Consider the following 15,086-nt stretch of genomic DNA (forward strand, 5'->3'; position numbering starts at 1 on the left):
AATTTATAAATAAGAGAAATAAAATAAGATATGCATTAATAACGCGAAACATTTATCTTGTAAATATTTCTCGACACCCATTTCCATACGAATCTATTTCCCCACTTATATTGCACTATATAAACCGTCCGTAAAACTCGCAATTCCTAGAATTTCAAATTTAAAGACCTCAATGCAAAAATTTCGAAAATGAAGAGTATCAGGGGCATCAGGGGAACATAATCTGCAAGGAGGTTGAACTATCTAAAATTTCAAGAATTTTCCAAAGTTTCAAAAAATTTTCTAATTTTGCTAATATTTCCAGCAATTCCAGCTCATTCGCAAAATTTTCCTCATAGTTGCGGATCTCCGACATTATTTCGTCTATGACATAACCTATTTGGTCTTTTACCCTGAAACCAGGGAGAACCTTAAATTATTATTATTTATGGCCGCGCGTGAAAGTTCGAATGAGCAGTGCGTTCTTCTGAGAGAATTATTAAATCGAGAAAGATTTTACACTTTTCTAATATTGCCTGCGCAATATAATAGAAACATAAAGAGTATTCGACATGAAATGCGTCGTACCTGGCGGAAACGTCAAAAGTAAATCACTCTCTTAATTTATGTTATGTAAATAAATCAGAATTACTGTTTTACAACGCAAACAAAAATCACCAATTTAATTTAACATTTTCTACTACATGGCTAATCTAATCCTTTACACTACTAGTTTGTTTTGTACTGCATATTTTATTATTTACCAGAAATATGCGTTAAAACGTAACTACACTACGAGTTATAATAATAATAAAAATTTTCTAAATATTTAACATATACTAGAAGAATTTTAGATTAATAATTTCCTGAAGCTTCTCGACAATAAATTACTGATTAACGTTTTCTGATTGATACAGTCTTGGCAAAAGCCATACACATGCTGGCGAAGATTGGAGATGAGATATATGTGAATCCGCAAGAAGAATCTATGTCTTTTCGCACGGTCAATATGGCAAAATCAGCATACTCTGACTTCACATTCGACAAAAATTTCTTCTCCTATTACACTCTTGGAGATCTCGAGGAAGAAGAGGCACAAAAGTGCAAAATTTCAATAAGGGTAATATCTGTTTCAGCTACAAATTTATATTACAGGATATTAATCTATGATATTAATCTATTTACAGAGCGCAATGACAGTCTTTAAATCTGCACATATGTTGGACAAGCAAGTGGAAACTTGTCACATTCATTTGGAGGTAGATGCTTGCAATTTAGTGTTTATTCTAAAATACAAAAACGGTATCAACAAGACCTACCTGACGCCTATTTTGGATTCAGAAAAGTTGCAAGTACACTAAAAACATTTTTTCGTTATACTTAATTCTTGGATGTAATTTAAAAATCATTTATCAGGTTTTGACAAAACCTAGTTAATTCTATCAATTACGGCATCTCCAAATATATTCTAAAAAATTGGTAAATAACATTTTATATAACAGTATTATAAAAAAAAGGAAATAAATACATCCGAGGATTAAATTTTCACGAACTGTTGATCATATCATAATAATGAAACTGTGGATTAAATAGGCATCGTACACTAAGGCTGGTATGTCTAACGAATTGATGGCGCGGGGTCGAACATTAATGGACGCTTTGCAAAATTTTCCACAAAATTTGATCGAAATAACGCTCGAGGTAACGTCACTTAAGCTGTTGTTCAGGAATTACGTGGACGATGCATCAGGTAAATCAAGTGTGCCATTCCTAGCATATATGTATAAACATAAAACGCAAAATAATGTAATATATATTATTGTCAATTAATGTCAATTAATACTATAATCGTATATTACACACAGTCATGGTACATACTACACGTACCCAGCTGGCTCTTGGTCCCGGAGAATTTGATCGTTACACGATTGGCAACGAAACAAGCGTTACGTTTTGTTTGAAAGAGGTCAGAGCTTTCCTCGCTTTCAGTGAGAGCGTGGGCATTCCAATTACCGCAAGTTTTGGAACAGCAGGAAGGTATACATCCAAATTCTCAAGCTCTTTTATTTAATGTTAAGTAAATACTCTGATAGTTAAAGATTAAAATATTGTTTTGATATACCAGTAATATAAAATTTTAGCATGTTTCTATTTTAATAATTCTTGATCTCTCGCGTGTTACATTTTTCAGACCAATATTATTTACGCTGAAGAGTCAAGCCTTCGAGACAAACTTGCTGTTATCAACTCTAAGCCCAGACAGTGATAGTCAATCGGACTCGTCGGTTGTCAGCAGGCAAATACAGTCTGTTCGAAGAAAGAATGCTTCTTCAAGGGGTACGTCTAAACGCGCCAACAAATCCACCAGTCGATACCTTCAAATGAAGAAATCTAAACCTGAAGTCAGTGATATATTCAAAAGACCAGCAGAAGAGAGAAATCAGTCAGACAAAACGCTCAACCAAAACAGGAATGGTTCTATCAATATCGTTTCTGCAAATAATTCTATAAATGGTGTTCAAGAAAGAAATTTGCCGGAACAAAGTCGTCGCTCTGTCGCGTTCAGTCCTGCTAGTACATCTTCGGCGACTAGCAAAAAGATTTCGAAGGACCAACAAAAGCTGATAAAGTCAGTATTTTCTAGTATCACAAAGAGGAAATTGACGGATGACAAGGAAGATCGTGAAAAGGAGCAAGAAGTTGCAGTAGACTGCAATAATTGTGAAGAGAGCGTGCCACAGTCGCCGCCGCGGTGTCAAGTGGCTAAGAGAGCAAGACTGGTGTTCCAGAAATGTTTTCAGAATACCTTTGATCCCCGAATGTTACCTGGTCACGACACTATCCTGGTAGAGGATTCCGATGAGAATAACAGTGATTAAGTATATTTTCTTGTGAAATTTGGAAGAATTTCTATAACGACAAATCAGAGAAACTTTTATTTGCACAGTAATAAAATACTAATTTTATAACACAGATTTTCCGAAAAATTAACCAAGATAATGTTTAAAGTAAATTATTTAATTAATTTATTAGTTTGAATAACACTTTTTATTTAGATCAATGATTAGTCTTTTTCTTTTTCATGAAAAGCGATATATTTCAATAACTAAATACTAAGTTTTTATATAATTTCATGTAGAGATTTTCAAGTAGAAAATCTTAAAATTTATTAATGTATTACGTTTTCTTTCAATATGAAGTGATTCAATTATGTAAGCTCTCATTACTCTTGGTTAACATACCTATTTTTTAAAGTAAGTTTCAGTTATATGGGATCTCATAAAAAATCTGGTCTATAGTTTATAACAAAAGCATATCATGCACAACGCAGCGCAAAGTTATCTAAAAGAGAATTGTGTTCGCTAAATAGATCTTGAACCATTGTATATAGACGTTTTTTGTAAAAATGTTATTGTAAATAAAAATATCTTTATACAAAAAAATCTGAGAGTAGTGCGTGAGAAGTCTGCCTCTTGAACTTGCTCATTTTCCATAATTTTAATGACAAAAATAATTAGAAATGGAAAAAAATACATTCAATGTATGTGTGTACGTAGAAAAATAGAATTTCCATTATATTTACTATTATTATAATATAAATAATAAAGGCGATCTTGTGAGACCGGGAAAATCAAATATATACTTAATTTTTCACAACTAATAGAAATTCCAAATTTATATCACCAAAATTAATTCTATTTCATGATAAAAACTTGAAATTCTACACACGTATATTTGGAACACTGGCATATACGTCACAGTGACACGTGCTTATTCTAACTTGACCCGATCCTAATGCATACTCCTAACCTAAGTCCTAACCCTCCTGTCCTCCTCGCGTCGTACGTCGGACGCGTTTCCCCGTTTCATAAATATACGATACATAATTTTACGACGGCGATATTTACGCGTGGAAGGATCCCGGAGGATAACAAAGAGAAATATGAACGGAATGAGGCAAATAGTGTTTAATCTAACTGCTCTGACTAGCGTGGGTATGGGGGGCTGGTACTTGGGCAAGTTCTCCGAACAGAGGCGATATTCGAAAGACAATGAAACGAGCGTGTTGTCAGCGACGCATATCCGGAGCATGCCAGGTTTGCCTCTGTTCGGCACGGTTTCGGCGGCCACCCCCTTGACACCTGCCGAAAGCGACCACGATATGGGCTCCAAAGTGTCATCGACCGTCACAAGGGTGTCGCAGGTGGGATTAAGGATGATTAAAGATTAACTAACCCCCAGATTTTTATATATCATTGGAGATTACAAACAATTTGCATTGCTGGAAGCTGGCACCAATAACAATAACAAATAATTTGATACTTGACAAATTTATTGGCATGTAATGATCTAGTAAGAAATAATCTGGTCGCATCAAGTATGAAAGGAATTAATTCGGTAACTTGTCGATGCATAGAAATTTTGCTGAATTGTTTCTAACACCGTTGTTGCGTTAAAAGTTCTAACGATCGTACTGGATATTGATAATATTGCGGCAGATTATGAAATTTGGTTTTCCCGGATTGGATCATGTCAGGTCCTACGAGGATTTTGTGCTCTCTTACGACAGGCGAAACAGAGTTGCTCATTGGGTGTTTGAACACTTGACCAAGGAAAGGTTGCAGTACAACAAGGAAGCGGATCGTTCCAAGTGCGAATTCAAACCCGATCAGAGTATACACCCTTTCTTCAGGTGAAGAAATATAGATTTTCTAATATATAATTCTCTCTCAGATTATTCCTTAGAAATCTGAAAGAGAAAGTTTGCTAATTTAATTTAATTTAATAGACTAAATTGATCTGAGATTAATTAAGTCTTAATTTTGACGATGTCAACAGATCAGAGAATACAGACTACAAAGGAAGCGGCTATGATCGTGGTCATCTGGCGGCGGCTGGAAATCACAGAGTGAACCAGAAACACATAGAGCAAACTTTCTTCCTCACTAATATGGCACCACAGGTTGGAAAGGGCTTTAATAGAGATTCCTGGAACAGGTTGGAGAAACACGTTCGGAAATTGACAAATGTCTACAAGGACGTTTACGTGTGCACGGGGCCGTTGTACCTTCCTAAGTGCGTTTGCTTGCTGGCAGTTTCCAGTTTTGCTTTGAATCTTGCCTATTTTTATATTATTATATGCATTTATAGAAGAGAAACGGACGGAAAGAAATATGTGCGTTATGAGGTGATAGGTGCGAATCATGTGGCGGTGCCTACACACTTTTACAAGGTGATCGTCGGCGAAACCAACGATGGCAAGCTCGAAATGGAAGCTTTTGTGATGCCGAATACGCCGATTGACGATAACGCGCCGCTCACTAATTTTCAGGTACTACTTTGCATTTCAAGAAATTATAAAATGTGGAAATGATATTAAACTATGTAGGATACATTTTGTATATATAAATATTATCTATAAATATGTATTTAAGTGTATCGCAATATAAACGTAATTAAATTGTCAATACAATTGCTTATTAATTGGAAGAAAATGTTAAAATTAAACGTATTGAAGTAATTGCATGAGTGTAAAAAATAAGCGATGTGTAGGAAATTTATTCAATGTATAACAAGATATAATAAATTTATATTATAAGAATCTGATCAATTTTTTAACAGGTGCCACCAGACAGCATCGAACGCGCTGCCGGGCTTTTATTCTTTGACAAAATATCGCGCAATAAATTAAGCAAAGTGAACGGCAAGAACACTGGCTAGATTTGAGACGACTGCTCAATTCACTTCATTCCCTTTTCCTAACCGATAGAAAATTCCCAATTTTCAGATATTCAGATTGTAAAGAGTTTTAATTTCTGACGCACCATCGATCGTATATTTAAATCTAGTCGATTATTTTTTAGCTCATTGTACATAATTTATACAAGTTTTATCAATCACGATGTTTTATATTATTCATACATACTATGTATTATTTTAGCTGCTCTGTATTTTATCGAATAATAAAGATACAGATATTTGTCGATGTGTTAATCAATTCGTTTGTTTATACATGCGTTTATTGATTTTGTACATTTAGTCGTCCACTTGGAGTCGCTATACCTACTTGTGTAACGCACTGTATTGCATATCTTCGACTCGATCATACCGAATAAAACGCTCAAATCTATCGTATTTATTCTCTCGACTCATATATCCCGAGAATTTAGATATATTTACCGCGAAATAAAAATTATGTGTATAAATTTTAGATACGATAGCGTTTGAAATGAGCAAAAACGGAACAGTTATTAATTTGCCTGAACTATATACATATTCGAATAATTTTTACATATTTTGGCATTGACAAAATTGATTAAAAAAGATGTAATTTATACAATTTACTTTTTTCAAATATATAAATATAAATGTGTATATATATTCGGTATGTTACATATATATCTGAATTTTTCGTTATTTCTCTTATTTCAGACGCTGGGAACTCAGTCTTGAACACAAATGCTTTATAAATGAAAAATCAAACGCTTATAAAATCGCAAGATGATTTTTACAGAGTAAAATCTTATAATATAAGATATCGCCTCGTCGCTACTTTGGTCGTGGTATAAGTACGTATCGATTAATACGTTTGTTATCGTTAAATATCTACTTAATAGTCATATAAAATCCTAAATATGATAAAGTCGTTAATAATCTTTTCGGCTTACAAGCTATGTCTATGTACAAAATTAACAGGCGCGTAATAATGCGAATTTTTCCGTGCGCGTTCAGAGTTTTCCTTTCTTACGCTGATATCGGAAACGCTCGACAGTATCGACGTTTTTTTTTTACAGTAAGTCGAAATATGTGTCGCTGTTTGACAATATTTAAGACTTAACATATATAATTCCTGCGAAGATAGGCAAATTAAAAGGCAACTTTATTGTAATTAAATTAATAAAAAATCTAAACTAAAATTGTATTGAAAAAACTACGTTAAAATTGAAATAGAATAGAATATATTCTATTCTATTCTATTCATCTTATTGAACCTCTGATGAGAAGTTTAGAAATAAATGGTATTAAAAATGAGATAGGAATCGAAACGAGTTAAAATTGGAAAAAATCAAATAGATTGGATAAAAAAATAATTAAAATTAAATTTCGAAGAGAAAGTTATTATGAAATTATTAAAATTTAATTAGAGGAAAGCAAATAATCAAGGAAATAAGGAATTAAGAATTTGAATCTTTATATAAACAGTTTTTGAAAATTCACACACACAGATTATGTAATTTTCCTATGTAAATTTCCTTTAATTCACCTATTCTTTTGCAAGTGTAAGAACATTATGCATTATTCTCGAGATCTCGCATGTGTTTAAGTCGTAAGCTTTTTTGGAATATCGTCCTGCTTGCTTTCTCTGTTTTTTTCTCGTCCATCGATATTGCATGCATCGCAGCTTATAAATAATATCTCTTTAAGTAGAGTATAGATTAGGCACTAAAATGGACGGGTCTGTTTGCTCGGATTCGCCTCCTTCGAGTATTGCTTAACGTCTTAAGGACACTTCTGAGAGCTTTAAGTACACTTTATTATAATCTACGTGATTTATTTTACGCGTGTCGTTTACAGGGTGTCCCAGAGAAACAGAAAGAGAAAGAGAGAGAGAGAGAGAGAGAGAGAGAGAGAGAGAGAGAGAGAGAGAGAGAGAGAGAGAGAGAAAGGCATAGATCACCTTTTTACTCGATAAAACCTTTTTATTCGAGCATCATTTGATGCTAAAATATTTTCTCCCTTTGCCTTTTGATTCTTAGAATTCTTAAATTTAGAATCTGTGGATTTTTTTAGATTCTTAGCTTTTGGAGCTTGTCGAATCTTTAGAATCATTGAACTTCTAAATCCTTGAATTCTCGAAGCTCAGAACATCATCATTGGTCCCTCGAATTCAACTAAAGGAATTACTACCCTTAAAATATGATTTTTAAAATACAAATTATTTAGAAAATATACTCATGCATGTAATGAATATATTCTTTCTCCGAGACACTCTATACATTGCCCAGAAAGCTCGAAACAAAACGCTGATTTTATTAGGTTCCAACATAATGCCAAGTTTTTAAACCTACTCTTGAATGATAATCATCCTCCCTCGGGAGGATTGTCGAAAAATGTATCGTTGCAAAAATGTGTATTATTAAATTTATTATTAATCTTAGAATCATTGCCTATACGATTCTCTCACAGGCAATGAATTAAAAGGACTTGATGGAAATTTTCTAATCGATTTTTAAAGGATTTGAAATTTAATCTCTTACAATAAATTCCTTCCTTCTAATTCGTCTATTTTTTTTGTAACGACGAAACAGTGAGGACTAGAAGACGCGATCAGTAATCGTTTCACGTCATCGACTTGACTGTTCGTCGAGCGATCTGCGTGCTTTCAGTCGAAAATCTTCGCAATGATGAATCACATTTTCGGAAGACTAGGCTATGCAAATAACCTTCGATATATGGAAAGATTTACACTTTGCAAAAAATCTGCAGCTAAGCAAAATTATGAGCAAAGAAATTCATAATTAAATAGATTGATTATAAATTTAATTTAAAAAAAATAAATAATACTATTTTATTCTTATTATCTTTCTTTCGCACAAAACGGAATCTGCTCTTTCAAAAAGCAACTTCCACGTATCGAAATTCACTCGCATTACCTAATTATGTCCTTCCGACTGTCATTCGATTAGATCAATCTCTCCTCCGGTGGAGGCTTCATTACATTATCCATCTCCACTCTCGGATTGCTAAACTCCTGAGCACTCGGACTGTACGTGCCACGTGTTGCACGTTTTTTTCTTGCCATCATGAAAAGCGCTACAAGGGATCCGATGGCAATCAGGAGAAGACAGCCCACGATCGGGCCTACGATTACCATTATGTCGAGGGCTTGGTTGCCTAAGCCTAAATAATTATTTTCCAGCTGAAAAATAGAAAATATGAAAAATATTTATTACTGATATATATAAAAGTAAATCACTTTACTTATATAAACAAATATATATATCTATATATATATATATATATATATATATATTGGTATATTATAATTATATGGAATAATATACTTTGCAGAATTACTTCTAATAATTACTTTTAATATTTGCTTAACTATATATTGTATTTTGTATAGAATGATAATACTGTAAATATTCTTCATATTTTGACTGATTGTCAAGACACATCATTGGCAAATTAATAAATTTCGCAATTTGTGTAAATGACCTAAATCTTTTCCCAAATTTTATCTTACCTCTGTACAATTTCGTCCCGTGTAATCAGAAGTGCATCGACATATGTATCCGCCATCGTCGGCGCATTCGCATGTGCCACCGTTGTGGCAGAAACCCTAAATAAAAGATCGAAACAAGGGCATTATTAAGTAATTGAGTAGAAACAAAATAATACGAATAATTATGAAATTTTTTTTTACTTTAATTTTTATTATTATAACTTTAATGAGGACTCGTAAACTTTCATTTTCTATTAAATCTCCCCAATTTTCTGACAGCTTATCTGTTAATCCCTGTACCAATAAGTTTATCATTTAAACAATTTTTAATTTATCAAATTTTAGCAATCTCTTTTCCATGTCACTTATCTCAATCGCGCTCTTTTACGTTTTTATTTTCTCGGCATGAGAGATTAAAGAACTCACCTCCTGACAGGGATTCTCCATGCCGCAATTGTAGCCGCAATAACCGTCGTCACAGTTACACTGATAGATACCAGGTAGATTCTCGCATTTACCGTGTCCGCAATCGATCTCCAAATCCTGACACTCGTCTACGTCGATGGAACAATCGACCCCGGTATATCCGGTGCCTTGGCAGTCGCATATGAAATTGTTCACTCCGTCGTAGCACTTGCCGTCGTTCTTGCAGGGCACATTGCCTTCAGAATCCGGTGCGCAGTCATCGATGTTGGTCTCGCAGGTCATACCGGAGTAACCGAGGGGACAGATGCATTTCGGAATCTATTTTACATTAATAAAATAATTACATTAATAATAATTGATGTGCGCAATGATTAAGCGATACGAAGGAATCTTTGAGAGTTAAAAATTATAAGATTATGAATTCCAAATGTAAATTAAAATTTAAAGATTTTCGAAACTTGTAGAATTTAAGTTTAAAATTTTGAAGATCCGGGAACTCAAAGATCCTAGAATCCAAAAATATAGGACTTGAGAAACTTAATCATTTTTAATGAGGGATCTTTCAAACTCTGGATCTTAATAGAACATGAAAATATAAAGATAATATAATAATGAGAAGGAGGAATTATATACCTGATTATATAGGAATTGGCATCTGCCCCCGTTTTCGCACTTCCTTTTGATGCAATAGGGCGTGTCACAGGTTGGGCCGTCGTAGCCGGGCATGCAGTTACAGGTGAAGTTGTCACTCGTCTTTGGATTCGTCACGTTCATGCAGGTCGCGCCGTTCTTGCACGGCTCGTTCTCGCAGGTGATCAGCCGGAAGCTTTCGCACAATTCGCCGGTGAATTGATCGGGGCATTCACACCTGAACAAGCCCGGCAGATTCACGCATACGCCATCGTGTTGACACGGACTCAGCGTTACGCACTCGTTGATGTCGCTATCGCATCTGTAACCAGATAGGAAAGGAACTCGATAAGAGAAAGAGTCATAATTCCTTCTTAATCGTTAGAGAATACAGTTTTATGGAATTTATCTTAGTGCTGTTGTGATTATGAGATGTGTATGTGTGTGTAATTTTCTGATCTGATATGATAAGTTGATAAAGATGATTTAGAGATTTTGTAATATATAATATTGTCCTACACAAAACATACGATTGTATCAACTGACATTGACGTTAATTAATTATAAATTTATTATTGATAATATAGATAATATTATGTTTTTATTATCAATTAATATTTATTAATTATAGTTAATATCTTGTTTGTTGATCAAGTGTATCATAAATATATATACAGAATCAATTTTTTTAAGAGTCTAATTATATACAAAAATCATCCGTTAAAAATATTAATGATATTGATATTTTATAAAATAACTTTGCTGTATATAATAGTAACGAAAAATATTAATTCCTTCTTGTACACAAAAGCTAAAGTATTAATTTAAAGAGAAAACAATATACTTACAGCCATCCCTGCCAGCCATTCTTACACACACAAGTGTAATTGGCGATACCATCGACGCAAGTCGCACCGTTCTGGCATTTGTTGTCGACGCATTCGTCGATATTAAAAGAGCAGTCATCCTCGGCATAACCCGCGGGACACTCGCATACGTAGCTGTTGACCTTATCGAAGCAATAACCATCGTTCTTGCAATCCGTATCGAAGCACAGTTGGCAGCCGATACTGTCGCGATGAGTGGCGTTGTCGTTACCCTGCAACTCCAGGAACTCCAATGGGGTGAAATTCGCGTTCTGATAAACCTCTTCGTACGTAAAGTAGTGTAGCAACATGCTACCGATACGTACTTCGCCGAGGCAACCCTTAAACGGTTCTCCTGAATGCAAAGAAGAAAGAAATGATTCTCTGATTCCAAGAAAAAGCGACTGAGAGAAAGAGTTAATTTTACGGAGATCGTGATTGAAAGTTGTAGATTGAAGAACAAGGATTGAGATTAAAAAATTCTCAAATTTTTAGAGAGAAAGGTCGGAGTTCACGTAATGGAAATACGTTCTATTAGAAATAATATGTAAAGAAATACAGACAACATAATGACATTTAAAGCTAATTAAAACTCTATCAAAATGTTATACGCACCGGATATCATACTATGCGGGGGCATAGCGGTCGTTAGCCTGTGCTCATTATAATCCACGCTATTGCCTTCGATTCCATTTCTCTGTCTAAGTCCAATAAAATAAGCGTGCCTATCGGATAAAGCACTGGAAGAAAGTCCACCGAGAGTGACTGTTCCTCTCACCAGTAGATCGTACCACAGTTGGAAACTGAAGTTGTGACCCACGTGAGGCTGCTCTTCAGTAGGATTACCGTAACCGCATTCTACAGAATTGTTGTTTAGTCTGATGAGCAGCGAAGTCCAGTTCCCGTCGGGTTGGCTCTTACCAAAGGCGACGATACCCTGGTTCTCTAGATCGAGCCGCCAGGACACAGTGACGGTGTCCCTGAAAACGGACACGGTGAAATGTTGGTCACCCATATGAGGCGCCATGTGAAGCACCGTGCCACCGGTGTTGGATCGATAAGTGATCTCGATGGTGTCGAGTGGTAGGTCACTGGCAGCATCCGTAGCGCGACCATACGCGTACGTGAAGGCAGTGGAAACACCGTCGAAGGTCGCATTGGCGATGCACTCGTAACCATCGTCGAGATTCTGGCAGCGTGAACCAGTCGGGCAGTCTTGCAATTGACAGAATTCCATCTCCTGGCAGGTTTTGCCGGTGTAACCGCGCGGGCACTGGCACCAGAAGTCGTTCCACGTTACGTGACACGTGCCATTATGATTGCATGGACTGCTCACGCATACATCATCCGACACCACGCCTTCGAGGACCTTTTCAGAGTCGAAGGAGACATTGCCGAACTGAACAAGTGCAGGAATATCTTGTGCCTGGAAGAAAATAAGAATTAGTTACAAATCTTGAATGAAAGTATATTGCTGATATGAAAAAGGCTGAAATGTGATACAAAGTTACAAAGGAACAATGTTACACAAGATCTAAATCATAAAATTCAGAATTTGTGTATGTATTTGCTTGAATCCATTACTATACACAGTATACACTATACAGTATAACGCACAGATCATAGAGTTAAACAAAATATATCAAAAAGAATTTAATCACCTTTAGCGGGAAAAATTCTACAACCATCGTTCTCGTGCCATTTGAGATCTGCACGTCTTGGATAATGCCTTTGAAGTTAATTTGCGGAACTTGTTGCACTTCCATCTGCCTGCTATCGACTTGACGAATGTATCGCGATGCCTGAGGTAGTCCTCCTAGATAAAGAATGGTCACGTTCAGGTCTCCCATGGCACTGACGGTCTTACGGAAGTATTCGGTGCCGTTGATCTTCACTTGGATGAGGGTAACGTTTCTCGCTACTTGAATCAGATGGTTGTTTCCATCGTTAAGCTTCACGCCGCCGACGGTGTAGGCCTCCGTGCCATTAAACTGGATTCTGACAAGCAGTTCCCCGCCCTCCAATTGCGCCGCTATGTAGGTCTTCTCTTGGGGCTTTTGATCGACTTGAGAATCCGGTTCCGTGCCCAGATAGAAAATATCACCGTAGCTCTCCCGTGTGCGGATGAACATAGAGATGTCGACGACCGAGCTGACGGTACGTCTGGCAGCATCGCTAACTCTTACGGTCACGTAACCATTCGTGATATTCTCGTAGCCGAAAGTAGCGGCTGTCATGTTGTACTGACAGGTGTGACCGAGATAAGGACGCTCGCACTTGCAATAGAAGTCGCGCCAACGATCGGTACAATGGCCGCCGTTCTTACAAGGATTAGGTAAACACTGAGCCTCGCGAGGACAGCCCGATTCCACATCTTCCATGTATACGGTTTTCGACGTGGTGCCGGAGTAAACCTAAAATCAATTTTGAGTCGTGAAACGTTGTTATAGAAATTATGAAGGCGTCGCAGTTAAGTTTGAGGATTTGGCAGGTGGAAAAATGGTGCAGATTGACAATGAAAAGTGAGAATTTGAGAATAATAGAGTTGAGACTTGAAAAATAAATTAACAACAGATTGACGTACCCATTCGCCGTTGATGACGACGTCTTCCATACAGCCGACGAAGAAAGTAAACGATGGTAAGCGGGACAGTCTTCTCAGAAAGCTGAAGGAGCTGATGTGACTCCCACCTACAAAAGTCGTAGGGAAGGATGTGTGATTCGATGAATTGGAGCCTTCGTTCGGACTGATGGGGTAAATAGTCTGTTCCTCGTTGGCCGAAAGAACGAGATGAGTCGCGTTGATCGCCACGAAGGCCTTCTGCCAGTTGGAGTCATTGAGTCCACTACCGACGAAGACTCCATCCCACTTATTCAATATACTGGAGTGTATATTGAGTTTGCCGTTTACCAACTGGAGAATATAAATGGTCACACCTCTACCGATCGCTAGGAGACCATTCGGCAGGGTAGTCCTGAAGCGAAATTGGATATCGTAGCCCTCGTCGCGTGTCGTGTTTACTCCTACGTACGAGCTGCCGCTTAGAGACATCGTCGTCACCTGTGAATTCGAAATAAAGTACTCTTTAAGATGTTTATCAAATTGTTTATACAAGCGGAACACGTTTACGCACCTCCTTCCGCCAGAAGCGCTTCAGAAAGAGTTAACGAGTGCGATAAAGCGTTATTAAGCGTGAATGATATACATATATTTTTGTGTTGAAAAATCAATGATTGTTTAATTATTAGAAATTTCTTCAGGTATGATAAAAATAGAAAAATTGTGTGAATTAAATAAAAATTGTATTAAATATTAAAAAATTTGCGAGTTATAAAGATGTTTGCGAGGCAATAATTCCAAGGAAATAGTGTGCTTGTGAAAACTTAAAATTATATTATTTAAAGTTATTAAAAAAATATTTACTTCATAAGAAATATAAATACTCACATAATCGCAAACTTCGCCATGGTAGCCGTTGGGACAGGTGCAGTTGAACTTGTGAATGGTCTCATCGACTAGGTAGGGCCAGCAAGTGCCACCGTTCTGGCAGGCATTGCCCTGACATCCCATCAGCTTCACCGAGCAATTTTTGCCACCGTACTCCGGCTCGCAGGTACAAAAATAGTCGGCTTTACCGTCGGTGCACACTCCATGCTCGCAGGGATTGTATCTCTTGCACTCGTCAATCTCGTGCTGGCAGTGATCTCCTTCGTAGCCCTCGTCACACTCGCAGGTGTAACCGCCGATACGATCCATACATGTACCTGGACCGCAGGGATTGCTGTCACACTCGTTGATGTTTACCTCACAATTCTTGCCGGTGACACCTTGCACGCAGAGGCACTCATACCTATCATAGATTTCAAGAACTTATTCCTTTACATCGGATGAAACGTGTGAGGTATTTTGTAAGAGTCACAGATTTCAAGTCATCTTCTTAATCGTTAACGTTAGA

The 15,086-nt window shown here is 36.6% G+C and overlaps 3 protein-coding genes across 3 annotated transcripts in view; 2 read left to right on the plus strand and 1 right to left on the minus strand.

The window, feature by feature from the left end:
• Positions 1 to 367: 367 nt before the first annotated feature.
• Rad9 (cell cycle checkpoint control protein Rad9) lies at positions 368 to 3,422 on the plus strand. The gene is made up of 6 exons (XM_071707759.1): positions 368 to 585; positions 897 to 1,099; positions 1,167 to 1,331; positions 1,573 to 1,729; positions 1,845 to 2,016; positions 2,171 to 3,422. The coding sequence occupies exons 1-6, from the start codon at positions 552 to 554 to the stop codon at positions 2,856 to 2,858; spliced, it is 1,419 nt and encodes a 472-aa protein (XP_071563860.1). The 5' UTR covers positions 368 to 551; the 3' UTR covers positions 2,859 to 3,422.
• A 357-nt stretch (positions 3,423 to 3,779) lies between these two features.
• Endog (Endonuclease G) lies at positions 3,780 to 5,977 on the plus strand. The gene is made up of 5 exons (XM_071707778.1): positions 3,780 to 4,183; positions 4,479 to 4,672; positions 4,819 to 5,055; positions 5,131 to 5,311; positions 5,602 to 5,977. The coding sequence occupies exons 1-5, from the start codon at positions 3,923 to 3,925 to the stop codon at positions 5,698 to 5,700; spliced, it is 972 nt and encodes a 323-aa protein (XP_071563879.1). The 5' UTR covers positions 3,780 to 3,922; the 3' UTR covers positions 5,701 to 5,977.
• The window catches only part of Crb (cell polarity complex component crumbs), a 35,686-nt gene continuing 25,989 nt past the window's right edge, over positions 5,390 to 15,086 (minus strand). Inside the window, exons 12-20 of the mRNA XM_071707763.1 lie at positions 14,579 to 14,981; positions 13,715 to 14,191; positions 12,792 to 13,544; positions 11,746 to 12,556; positions 11,113 to 11,485; positions 10,268 to 10,586; positions 9,635 to 9,952; positions 9,230 to 9,325; positions 5,390 to 8,899 (exon numbers count right to left, since the gene is read on the minus strand). Of these exons, the coding sequence (XP_071563864.1) occupies positions 8,663 to 8,899; positions 9,230 to 9,325; positions 9,635 to 9,952; positions 10,268 to 10,586; positions 11,113 to 11,485; positions 11,746 to 12,556; positions 12,792 to 13,544; positions 13,715 to 14,191; positions 14,579 to 14,981 (3,787 nt within the window). The 3' untranslated portion in view covers positions 5,390 to 8,662. The remainder of the gene's footprint in view (positions 8,900 to 9,229; positions 9,326 to 9,634; positions 9,953 to 10,267; positions 10,587 to 11,112; positions 11,486 to 11,745; positions 12,557 to 12,791; positions 13,545 to 13,714; positions 14,192 to 14,578; positions 14,982 to 15,086) is intronic.

This window comes from Temnothorax nylanderi, unplaced genomic scaffold, assembly GCF_030848795.1.
Source record: "Temnothorax nylanderi isolate EJ_2023f unplaced genomic scaffold, tnyl_v1.0 TNYL_tig0060_pilon, whole genome shotgun sequence".
In the NCBI taxonomy this organism is placed as follows: Eukaryota; Metazoa; Arthropoda; class Insecta; order Hymenoptera; family Formicidae; genus Temnothorax; species Temnothorax nylanderi.